Raw genomic sequence first — 19691 nt, 5'->3', positions numbered from 1 at the left:
CACACATTCTAAATTACTTCTCTTACATCTTTTTAATTTTTTAATATTTTCTACATATCACTAATAGAAAAATATTAAAAAATAATAAAAAAAATAATTTAAAATGTGTAAATATAATTTTCCATTATTAAAAACCGATAGCAATAGTGGAGTCTGTCCTGACTTAAAGTTCAAAAAGATTGACTTCGTGTTGTCATCCATTACATGTTACATACACGTCATGGCTATCATCCGTCACCCGCAAGAACCAATGATTACTAAAGTTCGACAACAATAATAGAGTATTGTGGACCGTCAAAAGATGAAAAAAAATTATTGTGTTCTCTGATATTTCAAATATTTTAATCTTTAGATTATAAATTTTTGTATTTTCTAACTATTAAAATGTTTGTATTTTCTAAATAAAAATTTATACTTTCAAAACTTCAAAATATGTCACTTTGTACTACGGTCTAATAATATTTTTCTTTATTTGTAAGTGAGAGGTTTTAGATTCAATTCTCATCAAAAGTGAATACGAACCACATTATTGCTAAATCCATTCCTTCATTTTTAGTATAAATAATATTATTTGTTAAAAAAAAATTTAAAAGAAAACCTCAAAATATGAAACCGGGCTATTTTAGAAAGTCCCAAAAGATAATCACCGCCCCCTACTTGTGTGCTTTTACCTCTATATATATATATATATTTGAACGAAATATCAAGCCCAAGGGTACAAGTTATAAGGTGTGTTTTTTTTTAATGTAGTCTTGCGGCATCAATCTCACTGATTACATAGTCAGATGCAGATGAAGTAGCTAGCTAGCTGTCACCAGAAAACAAAACAAGGTAGCATTCACTTTCTTCCCCATCTTTCCCAGCTAATTATACTATAGATTACAGAGTAAAAGCCATCAATTAATAATTTCTGGTTTCATTTACTATACATATATATATATACAGACATATATACGTGCATATATATATATATATATATATATATATATATATATCTCTATCTCTCTCTCTCAAATGGATTAATTCTTTGTATCTGATCAGCAGGATTTGAAGTCCTCCGATAGTCAAGTCCAACTCGATCGATTTGCGCGTATACGTTAATTTGAGTATGTGCTTCTGAATGATGATAGATTAATTATTGTCAAGTATTTGGTTGTGCCCTCGATCTATATGTTTCGAATGTCAAGAAAGGATGATGTTTTACGCCAAAAAATACTTTAAATGTTCTTAAAAACTTGATTTTTGTGAAACTAGATACACCAAAACCAGATCATACATGTGATGAATAGAGCAAAATATTAAGAATACAAATCGAGTCTGTTATGTATAGTATTTTATATTAAATAAAGGCACAAGTTCTATAGGATCTAGAAGATTATTTCTCTGTCTGACTGTTTTTCTTGGGGTTAAGTAAAGGACACTATGAATTAGTATGAATAAAGGCACAAGTTCAAGGTTAAAACACATATATCTCTTTCATGTTCCTTCTTACTTTATAATTTATTTCTCAACACATTTATCAGTAAGACAAACATGCTTTTAACATTGCATTATATAGTAAGAAATAATTCATCGTAAAAAGGCGATCAATAGTTCCTTGCCTTCGACCATCTCCGAAGGATTTACCTCAATGAAAATACTTTATGCGACTCATTTCCTGCTTTTATAGAGGAATTATCTTCTCGCTAAGGGGGCATTTTATATAGTATATGGAGTTTGCTGAATCAAATAGTCTTTGAAGGATTATCTCCCTATATTTCTTTATGAAACTTTTATAGTGATGATTATCATTTATTCACAATTATGTTTGTTCTAATTATATATGGCTTTCTTTGTAGATTCACCATTAGCAAGGGCAGCAGTGCTCTGTACTCGATTGGGGAGAGGTCACTTCAAGTTCAAAGTTTGGCCACGTCAACCGGGTAATTCTAAACTCGAATTCATGTTTCAAAGCCTTGATTATATAAACAATCACTATGAAGCATGAACCCAATTTAATAATTTATAAAATTATATATCATATCGTGAATTTCTTGAATTATGATGTTTGTGAGTTAAGTGAATCTGGAAATCAAATAAACAAACCCTAAACTCGAATTCTGCAAGAATTAAATCTCGAGTTGGGTATTGGACAAAGCCCAAACTATCAGCCCAACTTCTTTCTACACTCCAATTTATTTTCTAACCAAGAATCGGAGTAAGAAAGAATTAGAGTAAGCATGAAATGCATTACCCAGAAATCGGAGTCAAGCATTTGTATTAGGAAAATTTGATTTGAACTCACAACTTCTTTCTACTGAGAATTTATGATTTATAGCGAAATTTTGACACCTAAATTCGTAAATGTCAGTTTTTATTATAAATTTCAAATATAACAAAAATTCACATTAATCTATTTGAAAATCTTATCTATATATGATGCTCATTAAGTGATTTTCAGAAAATTTTCATGCTTTAATTTTGACCAATGTACCCTCAAAGTTAAAATCCAAAGACCATAATGCAAATGAGATTTTTTATGTTCTTTCTTTCTTTCACGTTCTTTTTCATTGTTAGGGTTTTGATTATTCCCACATCCTAGTCCAATAAGTTGAAAGAAAGAAAAGACATTCAGCCAAACAAATTGTCAATTCATTTATTGATTGACAAACACCTACAACTGAATTGCATATTCTTGCATAATAATTGATTGATATTCTGGAAATTTCATAACATACAACTTCTGCATACTTTCAAAATAGAAATTTTCCAGTCTTCAATTGGATGGAAATCTCCAGTACACGGTTTCATAGCATTGTGTATGTGTGTGCGCGCGCGCGTATCATCTTAATTTGGGGCACACATGGATCGATCTAATGGTTTTTCCATAGCTCCTATCAATTCTAATAAATCAATTTATACTTCAATTTTGATACTTAAAATGCATTTTCACTTTAACAATATTGCAGCCGACATATATTCATGGTGTTAGTCTTGTTTAACGCCTACAATTATGCCACTCCTCTCCTAATGAACAACGATGAATAAGATTATTGAGAGTTTTAACAAAAAATCCATGGTATTGTTCATTATAACGAAAAATCACATTTTTACACTAAAAAGTCAATCTTGGTACTATTCAGTTTACTCTTTATTTTGTCCTTATCGTTAAAATTCAAAGTTCTCAAGTCTTTTTCATTAGTTTTCTTAAGATTAAAAGGCTATTGGCTTTTTAGTTGTAATTAGGTTTTAATTTTGAGGCCAATGGAGACATTTAATTAAGTGAAATTTTGGATACATTTGAAATTTTCTATAAAAACTAATAATTATGAATTCAAGGCTTAAATTTTGGCTATTAATGATAAAAACTTCTTTCTACACTCAACTTATTCTCTATACTCTATTATTTTAATTAAACTATCAATATCTTTTTAAACCCAAATTTACTATCTAAATTATTCTTACAAACCTAATTCAATATGTAAATTTATCTCTACATCCATTTAAAAAATAAACAATCAAAATCAAATGTTCTCCAACTCATTCAAATAATAATCAAGGAATAAAAAGAAAATCGTAGGACACAATGAAATCCTTCCTACAAGAATGAAGAACCATGAAATTGCAAATAAAATGCTAAATGGACACAAGAAAATTATAGCATGAGGTAGCATAGTACAAGCTGTGGCAAACAGAACCCCACGACCATTGTTCTATATACTAGCACTGATAGTATTCACGATTGACCCCCTCCGCCTAATTCCATATGAGACATGCCACTTCGGCCGAGAAAGGAACACGTCTTGGCTTTCGGGTTCTAGAGCCTGAAGACAAGGTTGCTAGTTCTGCAAAGTTCAATATCAAATTCGGCTTTCAGTGTGCCGAATGTAGTAACCTTGTAACACCTCACTTCACCAAGAAGGCTGATGAGATGACCTCTACCAACAAGGACTCGGAAATCCTTATTGACTGAGACTTGGATAAATAATTAGTTGGTCTCAAAGCAGTGCTGTTTATCCAAACTGAAGGTGTTCCTCGGTCGGCTGATTCTACGGCTCTAGTGCTGTTTATCCAAATTTAAGATGTCGCCAGTTGCCTCCACAATGCTGTTTATCCAAATTGAAAATATGTTGGCGGGAAAAAAGAAAATAAAAAATCTCAAGGTGATTAAAAAGTTTACGCAAGGTAGTTGTGTGTTGAATTAGCCGGGCTTCTCGTTGCGCTACGTCTTGAATTAGCCACCATGAATTAGCTTTATAATAAAGGCGCAAGACTAGAGAGAAAGCACATATCACAAACCTTTGATCCCATCTTCTCTCTCTTTGCCATTCCCTCTCACTCATTCTATATTTTCTTTCGCAATTGGGTCTAACATTTTTATTTTTAAAAATTACTATTATTGAGGAGAGGGAAGAGTTTGCCATCTTATTTATTTATTTATTATTATTATTACAAGCTATGTTCTACACTTATTTACATTAAGGAGAGAATAATAGTTTGAACCCGAGATGTATTGTGTTGGAGAGAAAGATTCCAACCACCATAACAATTCACCACTTGCAATTTTCCGACTTATTCTATGCTAAAATGTTCTAATATGGATTTTATCTATTTTTAATTTTCTTAAATAATAGTATCATAAATATAATATAACTAAGAGCGAAATGTGTAAAAATGTAACAGATCGATGACGATGCTAGCAGAAGCTCTGGTTCAGGCCGTAACAGCACAAGTACTCAGTGCTGCAGCGCACGAAGCTCAGTTCTGTTTTAATTTCAAAAGTGAGCTTGAGAAGATGAAGAACTGGCTTGGAAAAATGAATTGCTTAGTTGTCGACGCAGACAAGAAACTGAAACTGTCGTCTGAACAGGAAACGGTCAAGAAATATTTGGGGGAGCTAAGGGAAGTGATTTATGAAGCCGACAACGCATTGACGGATTGCCTGATCAGAGAGGAAGAAAAGAAGAAAAAGAGGTTCTTCTCATGCTTGTTGCCTCTGGAGCCGGTTTTCCCGTATCAGATGGGCAGGAGGTTGACGAACATTAATTCTGATATGAAGAAGGTGCACGACGAGTTGGTCAAATATTTGAGTGCATCAGCTGCTGCACCAGATAGTATGAGCCAACACATCATCAGCAGCAGGCCATTTGTTGGTTCACTAAACCCACATAAGACATATGGACTGGATGGGGACATAGAAGAGTTGAAAGGGTGGATACTTAAAGACGACGAGAAGGAACCAGCAATGAACTACATTGGCATTGTGGGGATGGGGGGCCTGGGCAAAACCACCCTTGCTCAACAACTCTTTAACGATTCTCAAATCTTGGATCACTTTGAAAAGACAATGTGGGTGTGTGTTTCCGGAAATTTCTGCGAGCAGTGGATCCTGAAAAGGTTACTCAGCAAAGTTAATGAAGAAACGTCTTCCTTGGATAATGATGAAATTTTGCGCAGACTCATCACTGTCCTTAATGGTAAATCCTATCTCATTGTCCTGGATGATGTGTGGCCTTACAAAAACAAATCAGATTGGTTGAAAGACCTGTGCTCCAAGCTACCAACATCAGTTGGTAAATCCAGCTGCATCATTATTACCACCAGGAATGAACATGTTGCGCAAAAAATGGTTCTTAGAAACACACAAATTCATTACCATCAACCTCTGAAGAGCAAAGACAGCTGGGATTTATTCAGTGAATATGCATTTCGAAAAAGCAATGGAGAATGCCCTGGTGATCATTATAAAGATGTCTCAGTGCATATCTTGAAGAAATGTGGTGGCCTTCCTCTGGCAATAAAGACTTTAGGAAGCTTATTGTCTGAGAAGGTTGATTCTCCTTTAGAATGGACAGACATTTCGAACAAATTCCATGCACTCACAACCGAAGGAAAAACTGTAGATGTCATCGACTCTCTGCAGTTAAGCTATGATGAACTTCCACATACCAGTCTCAAGCAATGCCTATTGTGTGTCTCCATTTATCCTGAAGACTTTGAGATAGATGCCGGACAGTTGATTCACTGGTGGGTTGGGGAGGGCCTCGTCCAGCAAAAGGATTCAAAAACAGCTATAGAATTGGGATATGAATATCTCGCAGAACTAGTGAACAGATGCCTGCTGGAAGTAGTGGATCGGCGATGGTATGATGGGAAAGTTTATAAGTGCAAGATACACGATATGGTGCGGGAGGTAATTATCAAGATTGCGGGAGAGGAGGCATTTTGCATCTTCAATGAGCAGGGAAAGCTAATGCAGAAACATGAGCAAAATGAGCAAAATGAGCAAAAGCCACGATGGTTCCGTACCAGCGAAGACATGGATGATGACAAGAAGGAACTAGAAGATAATCCAAAGTTGAGGACATTTTTTCTCATGTCAAGCCCTCCTAGTAACTTTGGCAAGAATTTTGGGATCCTGGAGTCCCTCAGGGTGTTGGACTTGTCTTACTCTAAAGTTGTCGAATATAGCATCACCCACTCTCCAGGTAGAACGTACTTTAAATTCTTCATCATGCTTTCTAATTTTGATCTATTGAGTGTGTGCACTTGTATATGTGATGTTTGTGCATAAAAAAATGATTATCACATGCCTCTTTTCTTCCTTTATGCACACTAACTTTATTCATGACCTTTGGATGGAATAAATCAAAGGAAAAAAATAAACATGAGTGTGTGTAAGAAGAAGAGACATGTAGAAATCATTTTCCATAAACAAAAACACAAAAATGAAACAAAACAAAATATTCCATCTCACATGTTTTATTTAACAGTGACAAGTGCTGAGGATCTCTTCAGCTATATCAGTTCTCTCAAACGCTTAGCATGTCTAAACTTGAGTGGAACTCAGATACGGGAAGTCCCATCTTCGATTCAGAAACTGCTTAACCTCCAGCTTTTGGTGTTGAACGGATGCAAAAAATTAGTCAAAATACACCCATCCATCAAATGTTTGAAGAGGCTCATTGTCTTGGACGTTGGAGATTGTCCCCTTCATTGCCTACCCAAGGGTCTAGGGAACCTCTGTCTTCTACAAGAACTCACCGGTTTCAAGGTGGTGAATCCGGCCAAAACACAGGGTTGCGCCCTTCGTGAGCTCAGAGAACTAAAGAAGCTAAGAGTTCTTCGAATTGTGCTAAGTGCTGACACTGAAATCTCTCCAGATGAAATAGGCATCCTATCAAGTCTCAGCAATCTCAAGGTCGTTACCATTGATGCTGATGAATGTCAAGAACAGGAAACTTTGGGAAAGTTAGACGGGCTTAAGATGCCTCCAAATCTCAGGGAGCTGTATGTAAGGAATTATCATTCCAACACAATGCCCAACTGGTTTCATCCGAATGTGCTTTCTGGATTGCAGTATCTCTGTGTTGAGAATTGTGACATTGCGAAACTGACCAGTGATCAGTCCACTTGGAAACATGTTGAGGGTTTGTGTTTGAAGTTGCTGAACTATGAGGAAGATGGGGACAACTTGAGGAAAATTATGCCTGCACTCCGCTACATGGAGATTCGCCATTGTTCAAAGTTCAAAAATCTTCCCCGCGAGGTTGAAGAGCAAGGAGTTTGGAGAAAGAAAAATTGATCAGTGTATAGTGATCAATAACAGCCCAGAAAATCAGCATCTCCATGGAAGCCTCCGATCATTGATTTATCTTGGTTACTCTAGCCTTAAACTTTGTGTGCGATATGTATTGTGGTGTGCTGTTAAAACTTAAATTTGCTTGGGATGTTATGTTATTTTATTAGAGATGATGTAATGGTGTGATCTTGTATAATAAGCAAAAATATATATGCATTAGTTGTACTTTATTTATTTGTTTGGTTTAAAATTAATTTGATTTGATGTACATAATCACACATGTTTATGAGGTTGATCATCTCTGACATCATATATGAAATGTAAATTTAAAATCATGCTTCGAATTCATACAGGTATCTCACAATCACAGATAGACTCACAAATGAATGGAATCATAGAACTATCGCTAACAAAACATGTTCTGCTTTTTGTTATGCCTTGAGATTTTGTGAGACATCGTAACATTATTGAACTTTCAAGTCATTGAACTGGTTCACTTGTCCTAAATACATAAACTCCTGCAATAGCCAAAACTCAATAGTTACTTATGAACTACAACATCAAATAGAATTAGTGAAGATGAAAATTCATCAAAATTTAAGTGAGCTAAATAATGAAGAGAAAAGGAATGTTACCAAGAGTGGGCATCAAAAGGGACAACACAGCAATCCCAACAATCTTCAATGGCAAGCCAATCTTGATCATGTCTTGGATCTCAATGTGGCCAGTGGCGAATCCTACGGTATTTGAAGGAGTTGCCGTAGGAAGCAAGAAAGCAAATTGTGCCCCAATGCCACCCGGAATCATCAGAAGGAGAGGATGCACATGCATACTTTTGGCAATTTGAATTAGGAGAGGAATAATAAGCGTGGCTGTCGCATTGTTTGATGTGATCAACTCAGTGATGGAACTACTTATGAGACACACCGCAGGTGCAATGGCAACATATGGGACTGCCTCCAAAAAATCTAGGGTTTCAGATAATAAATTAGCAAGGCCACTGGATCGAACTCCGTCAGCTATGGCTAAACCAGCACCTAATAACAATATGATATTCCAGGGTAGCTTCTTGCATTTTTCCCAGTCCATCAACTTCTCACCTTTTTGTTTTTTGCTTGGAATTATGAACAAAAAAGTTGCAATCATAACCTACAAACATTTCAAGTCACAGTTGAAAATTTGATCCAACGAAAGGTCTGTGTATACGGCTATTTCGTGTTTAAAGTTAGAACACATAAGAAGAAATGTCAATACTCACACTGACAGTTCCATCTCCGGCACGTCCGTTGAAGAGGACTCCCCAGCCCGGAATATCCTCCGTTATGCTTCTTGTCATCCACAAAACAATCAGCATCTGCAGAAAATGCTAGTCATAATAACTGAAGGACACATCCATACTAGAAAACTATGCGAAACTGAGTACTTGGGGACGCACCGAAAACAAAGCCAGTACCATCTTCTCAGCAAAAGCCATTGGACCTGCCAGTTGCCGCATCAACACTTGTAAGTTGATTTGGAAATATAATTACACAGAAGGTGTTCTCTAGTGCCTAAGATTGGATACTGAACACTGGGCCAAAAGCCAAAAAGAACAGTTTCTAAAAATTAAAAAAAAACCAAAAAGAACATCACCAATACGGTGATACCATGTGTTACCTATTTTATTATGGCATTTGGGGTATTCACAACAATTGCCGTAAAAAAGAGTGGTTTTTTCGAAATTGCCTTTGTAAGAAACATTTTTTCTTATCAACACTTTAATATCAGTACTTTCATTAGAAACACGTTGATTTTTTATTAAAAGTCCTACTCCCTCAAAAACACATTTAAATTTTTTTTGCCTAATTTAGTTAGAAGCAGTTTTAGTTGTCAAAAAATTTACACACAACAATGCATGATTGACTTAAGATACACCACAATTCGATGTTGATTGCATGTAAGTTGCTCTAAGTTTGAGGGCTCCTACCTAGCAATTCGAGTTCCTTCTTCAAATGGGCTTTGTCTAAATAAACAGAGAGAGCCTGGCCTGAACCCCTTGAGCAATACAAGCAGCAAAGCAAACCCCAGAAAGCCAAGAACATCAACAATGCCGAAGGGAAGGCGAAACAGAACCAGGTGCTGAAGGTGATCGGAGCTGCTTGTGGGAAATAGCTCTTCCACATTCCAACCAATATGAGATTGACACCTGTCCCTGTCAGAGTGCTCATCCCTCCTATGGTTATGGAGTACAACACCCCCAGAATCACGGCTTTGCAAAAGTTGCTCACAACCACGGACTGGTCGGGACCCGTTGGAAACCGCCGGAGAATGCCGGTGGCTACGGGCATCATCATCACTGCAGTTGCCACGTTGTGCATCCACATGCTGATGAATGCTGCGGTCCCACATATTCCCAGCAGCAGCAATGGTGGATTCAAGGGATCTCCGCAGAACACCAGGGTTATCTGTGTTTTGGAATACTAGGTAAATCAACTTGTCCAATTTGTAAATGTAAACATAAATACGTTAATCAATATATAAATAATAATTCAAACATCAAGAAATTTTTCAATGTGCCGTAAATACTGCCCGACTGATCAAGGGTAATAATACATTTTGTTAGAAACTTGAAAAAAGAAAATCCAACCAATTTTATTATGACACTTGGTGTACTAAGTCGTATTTTCGGCACATTAAAAAATTTCTCTCAATCATCAACAACCACATCATATAGTTTCCAAAATTTAGTTTAAATAGATGGTCTCTTTAGCATTACCATAAATTATTCTTGTACCTGAAGTCCAAAGTTTGTTTCTCCTTCACTAGTATCGCTTGAATCCAAAAAAGAAATTATTTTGAAAACCCTAAGCGGATAGTATACGACAGGGTTCGAGCACAATGTGGTTGTCACCCTAGTAGGGTTCAGACACTAAGGCACTCAATTCTCAAGTTGTGACACATATTAATGTTGTCGAAAATATATTTATGTTTTCTTTAAACGATGTATTTATGTTTGCTCTATTGATGCCAATAATATTATGTGAGCGATGTAATACATGAATGGGTTAATACGAGAAAACAACAATGAAAAGAGGGCTCACATTCAAGGCCAATCTTTTGTGTATGTTATAATGCTCAACAGCGAGAGCCAAAATAAAGCTTCCAAGAACGAGGGCAATAACATCGTTCGTGTAAGAGTGGGCAACATCATCTGCAGAGGCAATTCCGAAGAGCGGGAAGAGGAAGAGAGGGGACATTGAGGTAACTGGCATCGGCACGGCCTCCGTGAGCCACCAAGCAAACACCCAGGCAAGCACGGCCAACATATTCCGGCTAGCGACGGCGCCATCTAAGTTGACACAGAGGCAAATAACGGTGCTCAAAAGAGGCCCCAGGAGGATGGACAAGTTCTTGGATGGTAGAATGGATTCCAGTGAAGAAGGGTAGCGGATTTGTGAGTTATGGTTTGGATTTGGATCATCAAGTGGGAGAAGTGGGATTTTGGGGTCATTGGAGGGAGGACTATCCATTTGATTCTTGTTGATTTTGGAATGAAATGTATGAGAATTCAAATTCACGTTTCCTTTCTAACGTAACATTTACCTTGGATTAGTAAAGCGTTATTGACGCTCCTCTCTTGCATTTCCGTATTCTTGGACAAAAGTGCATTAATTTAGGAAGAAAAAATAGCTAAATATATTTTTTCAATATTTAAAATTTCGATAGGATATAGAAAAACTAATGAAAATGATTTGAAAACTTTGATTTTTAACGATAAAGACAAAATAAAGGGTAAAGTGAATGATACATAATTGACTTCTTAATGTAAAAATGTGATTTTTCGTTAAAGTGAACAGTACCAGAAACTTTTCATTAAAGTTCCCTATTATATATCTATGGGATTAGTCAGTGAACTAACTAGTAAATGACAGATTTCTCAAATCTAATCCAACGAATTTCCGGGCAAACCAAATTTAAAATTATTGTATGTAATATAATATGGCTGCAGTAGCTTTCTACCAAACAAGAAATGCAAAAATAACCGAGGGAAATTGTGAACGAATAAAGAAGTAAAATGTTTGCCATTTGGTCCCTTCCTTTGTTTTTCTCATGTATCTGTACGCTTGTACTAAAATAACCATTAAGCATAATAATCACAGCATGAATAACCATTAAGATGATCCATCTTAGCAGAGAAGCATGGTAGCTAGAGAAACTCACATTCAAGGCCAATCTTCTGTGGATGTTATAATGCTCAACAGCAAGAGCCAATATAAAGCTTCCAAGAAGAAGGGCAATAACATCGTCCCAGTAAGATTGAGCAACATCATCAGCAGAGGATATTCCAAAGAAGGGGAAGAGAAAGAGTGGGGACATGGAGGTAATTGGCATGGGCACGGCCTCCGTGAGCCACCAAGCAAACACCCACACCAGCACTGCCAACATGTTCCGGCTGGCCACCGGGCCATCTAGCTTCACACAGAGGCATATGATGGTGCAAAGAAGAGGTCCGAGGAGGATGAAGAAGTTCTTGAGTGTTATAATGGATTTCAAGGATGAATGGAAGCTCTGCGACCGTTGGATTTGATCGTGGAGAGGGAGAAGCGGGGTTTTGGGGTCTTCGGATATTGGATGATGATCCATGTTATTGATGTTGGATTGGATTACGGAAATCACTTGGTTATATAATGCGAGGAAATGGTGCTTTTATATTCGGTTTTGTATACAAAGAAGTAAGGCTTTTCTATCTAGTTATGCATACAAGGAAGTAAGGTTAATTGGTTGGCCGGTGTAGTGTGTCCGTCTTTTTGTCTTTGAGTTTGAGGCTTTTTTATTTATTTATAGAGTAATGCCATTTAGACTTGCAAATTGTTCATGTTACTGATACACACTCTAATACAAATAAATTCTATAAATTAAAGTGTTTTAAAATATCGTTTATCAAAACATATACAATAGTAGACAAATTTGTCTTTCTTTTTATACATATAATGTCACACGTAGGTATTGTAGATCATATTCATGCGAGTTTTGAATAATATAACTTATGTGTAAGAAGTTTTTGACTCATTCATCACTAAAGTAGTAGTAAACAAGTTTGGCTTTCATTTTGGTATTGCTAATTAAATTGGACTTTGCTACTTATTGTCATTTATTCGCTAAGAGTTAGCAAAATTTATATCCAAGAACATGGCAAAGTGTGACATTTTCTAATAGATTACCTCTCATTCAAATTTAGTGCGGGCAAAGAGGCCACGAAACAGAGCCACGTGTGCAGAAAAGGACTACAAATTGCCACAACCATTGAACTTGATAATAATGCAAGGTCCAGCCGGGCTATCATCTGAATGATTGTGCTATATTGTTGTCTTGAAGAAATTTTTAATTGTGACAGGAACACGGGTGGTATATTACGTGTTTTTATGTAAATAGTAGAAAATTATATTTTTTAAGTTATTAACTTTTTAACATACATATCTCACTATTTATATAATAACATGTGATGTATCATTCCGTTTGACGGTTACACTAAAAAATCTCTCATTTTCTTGACCTCGAAATGATTTGTCTGTATACATGGCAGACCCAAATTCATTTTTTCACTGATGATTAAACTTACAGGTAGTTTTGGAGCATTTTTTAGGATAATGTTAAAATGACTATCAATTTTGAATATTGAATTATTACTAATTAACGTACTTATTTTTCTATAAATATAATCCAATCACAACACGTAAAAATAATACATATCAACCTCTAGAAGTTGGACTCTAAACTTCAGTGCAATCTACTACTCAAATAATAATCATAACTTAGAGGTCGATTTAGCTGGAGCAATCCTAAATTTAGGAATTTAAATTATATTATAATTTGCAGTAAGTTTAATGTTTTCTGGTTTTAAAATCTCTATGTCGAGACAATCACAAAAAATAAAAATAAAAGCCCATAATTACCTTGTGGAACACACATTATAGCTATCCAACTTTGTGGTTTCTATCGATCGAGAGGACAAAATTGCCATTCTAAGAGCAATAATGCTCAATCAAACACAATCACTAAGGTAGGGGTATAATTATATGTGTGGTCCTCCTCTTCTTTTGGCCTTTTTCCTTCTTTTCCTTTAGTTTTCTTAAAAATGGTTGGTGGCTAGTATTGTCATGGCCCCAAGTTTGGTTTTGCCAAATCTTGTTACATGTTCAAGCTCACATGATCAATTATTCTAGCTGCCCTCAATTTCGAAAGATAACGTGTGGGATTGAAAATAAGACCATCAAAACTCATATCACTTAGTGATACGTAATTTGTTGGTGAAAGTGACATAAAACACATATTGGGCAAGGCATTGATGATTCTTCTCCAAGTATCTCACACGAGATCAGGAAATAATGTCAACATGTATATAAGTAGGGTATCAAATATCAATCCTTCATGTGAGGCCATGTACATTTGATTTTATAATGGAATAACTGAAGAAAGTTGGAGTTACAACATAAAATTAATTGGCAATATGATGAATAGACCAACTTACTTATAAGCTCATATGCAAGGTCCCTTATCCCTTCAATATGAGATTCATTCTCAACACGCCCCCCTCACGTGTGGTAAATTTCAAACCTAACACATGAACAAACACAAACAGGATGACGTGAAACGCGCGTGGCCGTTGGGCTTCACACGTGGGACAACCTGCTCTGATATCATGAAAAGTTAAGGTTCCACCATAAAAGTCTATGCAAAGTCCCTCCTCCCATCATTGTGAAATTTATTTTCAACAATAACTACTTAATTCTTTCATTTCTCTTCTTTCAAGTTTCAGCCTCACTTTCATTTCCTCTAGCCATGATCTCCACGCGTGAGTATATCTTTCGATTCATCTGTTCATTCACCGCGAGCGAAAGGTCGAGTAACACAAAAAGCTTGAAAATGAGAGTGACTAGGGAAGCTTCCTTCTCTGTTTTCTAGTATGCAGTCCCTAGTAGGTTCAGATGTTCATATTCTCATTAGTCGGACGAAGACTATTGTTGTCTGTTCTTTCGCACGTTGAGAGAGACAGTATTTGAGAAACATTTATATGCTGATCAATTATTCGTCTTTAGTTTTTGGTGGTAAGTCAACTACATATATTTATGATCATGTGAAAGTGGATTTACAGGTTTTGGATTGCCAGAGATCAAGTACTAGCAAATAAGAAAGTAAAATAGCACTCAAAAGGAAGTAGTGGTTGCAGCTTGTCAGAAAAAATTTGTTTGATAGTAAATGCACACGCCAGGAACAGTTCAGATGATATTTGTGTAAAAAAAATTATTTAGGTTAAAAAAGATGGGGCTTTACTTTTGCCCAACACACGAATTTAATCAGGCCCGTTTCACTACATATTTGGAGGCCCATTATTCTGTTCATAGCTGAAACTTTACAAAGTTTGACCCGTTGCGTGGAATCTGTGAATTTTTCGTCAATCTGAAAGTTATCATCATCGGCTCCTCCCTCGTTTTCTCATGGGTACCAAAGTAGTCGCCACCGAACCTTCGCATTCCTTAAACTTACTTCCACCGTGCGAAGGCGAACAAGAGAGCCTAGCATGTCCTTTCTTGACATCCTCTTGTGATGTCAATCAGCACATGCTAGGATCTCTCGCTGGTCCTGCCATGATGCAAGTAAAGGAATGCATAGGTATTTTGAGGATGATTGTCGGCGAGTACATTGGTACCTATGAGGAAACGAGGGAGTAGCTGATGATGGATATCTTGGAGTCAAAAAAATGAAGAAATGGACGTCATAAAATGGAGCCAAGGAAATGTATTTGATGTATAGAAGTTACTAGAAAGTACTAACCGCGCGTTGCTGCGGGATTAGAAGATGTATGAAAGATCATGTTTAAAATATAAAAAAGTATGTGCTAATAGTAAATTGTTTCAATTTAGGTACAATGAACTGAAACTTATAACAATCGTACCCAATGTTGTGAGAATAAAGGTTTTGGCTGGAATAACACTGATTATATGTGTTCCCCTTCTGCATTTGTTGTTCCTGCTAGAATAAGAACAAATTTACAAAATAATTTGCGTATTTTGGTAAGAGATTAACAAATCAGCTATAATTTATGAGAGTAAATGTAAGAATGGATAAAACACTTTAAATAACTGTAAGTTTTATAGAAAAGCTTTTCAATCCAAGATCATCCAGAACTATGAAATAGAATATATACCATGAATTTAAAATATAAAAAAATAAAAAATTCACAGATTCAACTTTCATAGCATATAAAACACAACTTTCACAATATTCAAATAAAAAAAATTTGTTGGAAGGCTGAAAGGAAAAATCCAAAATTGATTACCTTGAGCATAAAGGGCTTCGAAAGCTGCAGCCCCAAAAAATGAGGAGCAAAGTGTTCTGAAAGAAAAAACAAAAGCAAATCATACAATCAAACGACTAACGATATACTTGCAAAACCATTAATAGGATCTTTCAAACCATTCATTATGCTTATTCATGTCATTTTAGTATCGAACCTTTTAGGAATCTAAGCTCATCAAAGCATAACTTCGACAAAATACACATAGCAAATCGACACTTAATTTCGCATGATACAACTAAAAAAAGTATAAATACACCAAAGAAGCGACTTTTCTTTCCCAATGGTCCTTTTTATGTGTCTTGCTTGCCTTTAGCAACCCAATAACAAATAATCATTTTGTGTATTGAAGCTCATAAATGCAAAATATCGATAGTAAAAAACTCAGTAAAAAATGCAAGGAATCGATAACCCATTAAGGAAAAACAACAAAGAAAGCCATTGGGTTACCATAGTCAAGCGCTCTCAATTGCCTTGAAATGGGGGTACTACCATAGACACATATCCAAACCAGACGCAACGGCTCATATTCTCTCAATGCATTGGTTTGACACAAAACACAGAGCCCTAAGATCTTGTAGTACGATTTGGATTTTTCCTGCGCATGCATATACTACAAAAGTAATATAGTTAATTGAAAAAAAGACTCCGGCTTATCACTTGAAGCCATGTTTCCAATTGCTTCTTGTGTTTTATTAATTTTTCTTCTCTAATTAAAAATAAATCATACATACTCCAAAAACCAAAAAGAAATTGTTGCAAAGGGGAAATTAGAAAACCATACCACCATCAAATGTTGCACGGAAGGTATCTGAAGAACCAAGCAGGAAAATTATGTGAGCATAGAACCGTCTATCTGCAATTGGTCAGTACACAATAAAAAATTTAAAGAGGTCCCTTATGTTAACAATACAATCACCCATGCTAATTGAATATTCTGTAATGTCAGCTAACATAGCATACGTAGGAAGAGCTTAAATAAAGATAAATGATTTAAACCTTCGTCTAAGAGAATGACATCGGACAACATAGGATTGTCTACATACTGCTCCCCCAGATAGACCGGCATGAAGATTTATCAACCATCACAGGCAATTCATACCAAATAAATACTTTATTGCCTAAGATGACAGTAATTTTAAATGAAAAAAAGGAGCCGTAGAATAAGCATAGAATTCAATTTCTTTCCACAAAAGCTATACTGAATCAAGCAAATGAAATAGACTTTAGTTTTGTTCGAGCAGAATTCAAAAATCTAAAACCTGATATTAGAAAAGCTTATTAACATCTCAACCAATCATGTTCAAACATTGTGGATTCAGTTTCTACAATGAAACCCGCTACAGGAGAGAAATTTTTGACTCAAATGGGTGATATTACATCTACTTGAAGAGACTAAAACTAAAAGTCAAGCAACCAAGTTGTTCCTCCAACGACCCAAAATTCTGAAATAAAAAAAGAGAGGGTAAATCTATTAGCAATTCGGAGCCTTTAAAATGATCAAAAACTGGGATAACAACAAAGAAATTGGCAAAAAAAAACTGAACTTACCAATCATTGGTGACCCTCATATGATAAGAAACCTCCCATACTGCAGCCTCCAACGCCTATCCAAAAAAATATCTAATCGCGACGGGATTATTTCTTGCAGAAAAAGAAGAGGAACTTAGACCAAACAGGAAGCACACAGTGCTTTTGGTAGAAAGTGGCGAAAAAGAAGTGGAATCAGTGCAGGAAACAAAAGATCAGTGGAAGCAAACAGAGAAGGTGAGGTCCTCGAGAGAAAGAAATGAAAACCGAAAGAAAATTCGCTATTTACATTTATATCAAAATTACGAACAGGAATTTAATCTTATTTGGAACATCCTTAAGCAATCTTACCTCAAAGCACATCACCCAGGTAGGTGCTATAGCATGTGTGGCCTGATCAGCCAACTGCGCGTGCCCCACCGTCGAGATCACCACGTCGACTTGCTCGATCGCCTTCACCAAACTCTCGTGATCGTATAGATCACCCTGTAAATTATAAATAAAAAGAAAATACAAATCAAGCAAAACCTAATTGGCTAATCGGATTAAAAAGCTACAAAATGCTGGTTTCGTCGTTTTTAGCAAGAATGTGAGAGAGAACTCAAGATCGGAGATCCAGAAAATGCGAGGTTTCAGAACAAAAAAAGCTAAAGGTGAGGTTTCAGAGCAAGAAAAGCTTTTGTGAGACACCTATCGTAAAGGAAGAAAGGGTGTAGAACTTCTGGAACCGGACCAACGCGCGGCTCGTGAACAGTGCTGGAGCACTGATGGACAAAAAAATGAAACCAGAAGCTGGAGCAACAGGGGACGCGTGGGCAATCAGGGCAGAAAGGTCTTTTTACTGTGGAGAAAGAGCAAAAAGTAGCACGCAAATAAGCATTCGAAGGGCGTTTTAGTCTGTTTACTGGTAATGAACAGTGTTTTTGTGTTGAGTTTTAGTATATGAATAATATTGTGGGTAGGGATGAGCAAATACCCATTGGTTATGGGTAATCGCGGTTACCTGTCCATTTAAATTAAACGGTTACAGTTATAGATAACCGTTTAGATAAATAAACGGTTATTTACCCACGAAATTTAAATGGACGGTTATGAGTATTAACCGCGGTTATAAACAGGTAACCGTTTACCCCTTTATTTTATATATGTAAAATTAACACAAACCATGTTCTCGATCCAATATACTTAGCACCCAATAAATTAGCAAGGAATTCATCGGTCCTTCTCTCAATAACACTGCTACAGGAATGATGATTCTCATTATCAAGGAATTCACCAAATTAATTTAAATTTCTTGCGGGTAACCGTGAAATTGACAGAAATGCTTTGACATAAATGTCTTCTAAACAATTTTTGTAACCCAATAATACTTAGCAAATATTATATTTACCTTCATTGGTAACAATTAAAAATATCGTCTATGAACTATTATTTCAATTATTGTAATGGTATAAGGACTTAAAAAATTAAAATACGGAAATATATGATGAATGTACCTATAATGGTGTTTAATTGTCAAAACATGGAAAATTATGACAATTTTTTTTTAATTTTCAAGTTGTTAAAAAACATGTAGACGGGTGAAAAAGGAGCAATGGTAAAAAAAAAAAAAAAAGAAAAAAGAAAAAGATAAACGGGTTAAAAAGGGTAAATGGGTAAACGGGCATTAAACAGTTATGGTTAAATAAGTATGTGGTTATGGGTATAGTTAACCGTTTATAAACGGTTATGGGTATGGGTATAACAGTTTAGGCAATTACCCAACGGGTAAACGGTTATGTGGGTATGAGCATAAATGGTTATAGGTAAATAACCGCGGTTACCCACCCGCCATAACCATTGCCCATCCCTAATTGTGGGTACTGTATGAATGAAAATTTTAAGTCAAAGAAATGTTATCTTAGAGATGGAGTTACGTCCACATTGATGCAGTATCCCGTTTTCAATATGCAAGAGTAAGTTACATTATACAAGAAGACTTGTTATCTTAGAGAGCGCAAGACACTGATTCGAGAGACTCCTCTAAATGAGGGTGAGGGATACCTTTTATAGTTCTGGGGTGCTCCTCTCCTTTTATGGTACTTAAATGAAACTCATAAATTTTTTCTGCATTATATAAAAGATAACGAATATAGTAGAAAGGAAACACATGCATGTTAAAAGCTTCGTAAGACTCCTAATCAAATTGCAAATTCATCATAAACAAGGTTATATTAAATTCAATAATTCATAGTATTTCTCAAAGTTTTGCTTTTGCTTCTTTTT

General features: G+C 35.8%; 3 protein-coding genes across 19 annotated transcripts; 1 reads left to right on the top strand and 2 right to left on the bottom strand.

Moving 5' to 3' along the window:
- Positions 1-695: 695 nt before the first annotated feature.
- LOC137730197 (disease resistance RPP13-like protein 4) lies at positions 696-7791 on the top strand. 2 transcript variants are annotated; one of them, XM_068469265.1, is made up of 5 exons: positions 696-831; positions 1045-1106; positions 1839-1922; positions 4663-6467; positions 6753-7791. In XM_068469265.1, exons 4-5 carry the CDS (start codon positions 4667-4669, stop codon positions 7562-7564), a joined length of 2613 nt encoding a protein of 870 aa, XP_068325366.1. In that variant the 5' UTR covers positions 696-831; positions 1045-1106; positions 1839-1922; positions 4663-4666; the 3' UTR covers positions 7565-7791. The 2 variants fall into 2 exon arrangements, with proteins under 2 accessions (XP_068325366.1, XP_068325367.1); XM_068469266.1 differs by having other exon boundaries at positions 725-831; positions 1042-1106.
- A 68-nt stretch (positions 7792-7859) lies between these two features.
- Positions 7860-12331, bottom strand: LOC137730198 (tonoplast dicarboxylate transporter-like). 3 transcript variants are annotated; one of them, XM_068469267.1, is made up of 6 exons: positions 11762-12331; positions 9528-10020; positions 8997-9040; positions 8820-8915; positions 8197-8710; positions 7860-8079 (listed from the first exon to the last, which is right to left on the bottom strand). In XM_068469267.1, exons 1-6 carry the CDS (start codon positions 12182-12184, stop codon positions 8042-8044), a joined length of 1608 nt encoding a protein of 535 aa, XP_068325368.1. In that variant the 5' UTR covers positions 12185-12331; the 3' UTR covers positions 7860-8041. The 3 variants fall into 3 exon arrangements, with proteins under 3 accessions (XP_068325368.1, XP_068325370.1, XP_068325369.1); XM_068469269.1 differs by having other exon boundaries at positions 9528-10005; positions 11762-12329; XM_068469268.1 differs by lacking the exon at positions 11762-12331 and adding an exon at positions 10642-11296 and having other exon boundaries at positions 9528-10005.
- Positions 12332-14909: 2578 nt separating this feature from the next.
- Positions 14910-18216, bottom strand: LOC137730194 (uncharacterized). Of its 14 annotated transcripts, none has more exons than XM_068469253.1 (8): positions 18117-18216; positions 17778-17912; positions 17448-17540; positions 16681-17341; positions 16347-16509; positions 15879-15934; positions 15495-15571; positions 14910-15248 (listed from the first exon to the last, which is right to left on the bottom strand). In XM_068469253.1, exons 4-8 carry the CDS (start codon positions 16684-16686, stop codon positions 15149-15151), a joined length of 402 nt encoding a protein of 133 aa, XP_068325354.1. In that variant the 5' UTR covers positions 16687-17341; positions 17448-17540; positions 17778-17912; positions 18117-18216; the 3' UTR covers positions 14910-15148. The 14 variants fall into 14 exon arrangements, 13 of the variants coding, with proteins under 13 accessions (XP_068325354.1, XP_068325355.1, XP_068325361.1 ...); XM_068469254.1 differs by having other exon boundaries at positions 16681-16752; positions 16896-17341; positions 17778-18208; XM_068469260.1 differs by lacking the exon at positions 16347-16509 and having other exon boundaries at positions 16681-16752; positions 16896-17341; positions 17778-18209.
- Between the last annotated feature and the right edge of the window lie 1475 nt (positions 18217-19691).

The sequence above is a fragment of the Pyrus communis genome, chromosome 3 (assembly GCF_963583255.1).
Source record: "Pyrus communis chromosome 3, drPyrComm1.1, whole genome shotgun sequence".
NCBI classification, from domain to species: Eukaryota; Viridiplantae; Streptophyta; class Magnoliopsida; order Rosales; family Rosaceae; genus Pyrus; species Pyrus communis.
The sequence above is the reverse complement of the archived record's forward strand: the minus strand, read 5'-3'. Positions and strand labels throughout refer to the sequence as shown.

Excerpts from the sequence above, each read along its gene's own strand:
- LOC137730194 (XM_068469253.1), bottom strand. Across the intron at positions 15,935-16,346 it reads ATTGAGAGCGCTTGACTATG|AACACTTTGCTCCTCATTTT; the intron begins GTAACCCAATGG and ends TTTTTCTTTCAG. Across the intron at positions 15,572-15,878 it reads CGAAGCCCTTTATGCTCAAG|CAGGAACAACAAATGCAGAA; the intron begins GTAATCAATTTT and ends TTCTTATTCTAG.
- LOC137730198 (XM_068469267.1), bottom strand. The coding sequence starts at position 12,184 with ATGGATCATCATCCAATATCCGAAGACCCCAAAACCCCGCTTCTCCCT. Across the intron at positions 10,021-11,761 it reads ACAGAAGATTGGCCTTGAAT|TATTCCAAAACACAGATAAC; the intron begins GTGAGTTTCTCT and ends TGATTTACCTAG. Across the intron at positions 9,041-9,527 it reads GAAGGAACTCGAATTGCTAG|GTCCAATGGCTTTTGCTGAG; the intron begins GTAGGAGCCCTC and ends GGCAACTGGCAG.
- LOC137730197 (XM_068469265.1), top strand. The coding sequence starts at position 4,667 with ATGACGATGCTAGCAGAAGCTCTGGTTCAGGCCGTAACAGCACAAGTA. Across the intron at positions 6,468-6,752 it reads TAGCATCACCCACTCTCCAG|TGACAAGTGCTGAGGATCTC; the intron begins GTAGAACGTACT and ends TTTATTTAACAG.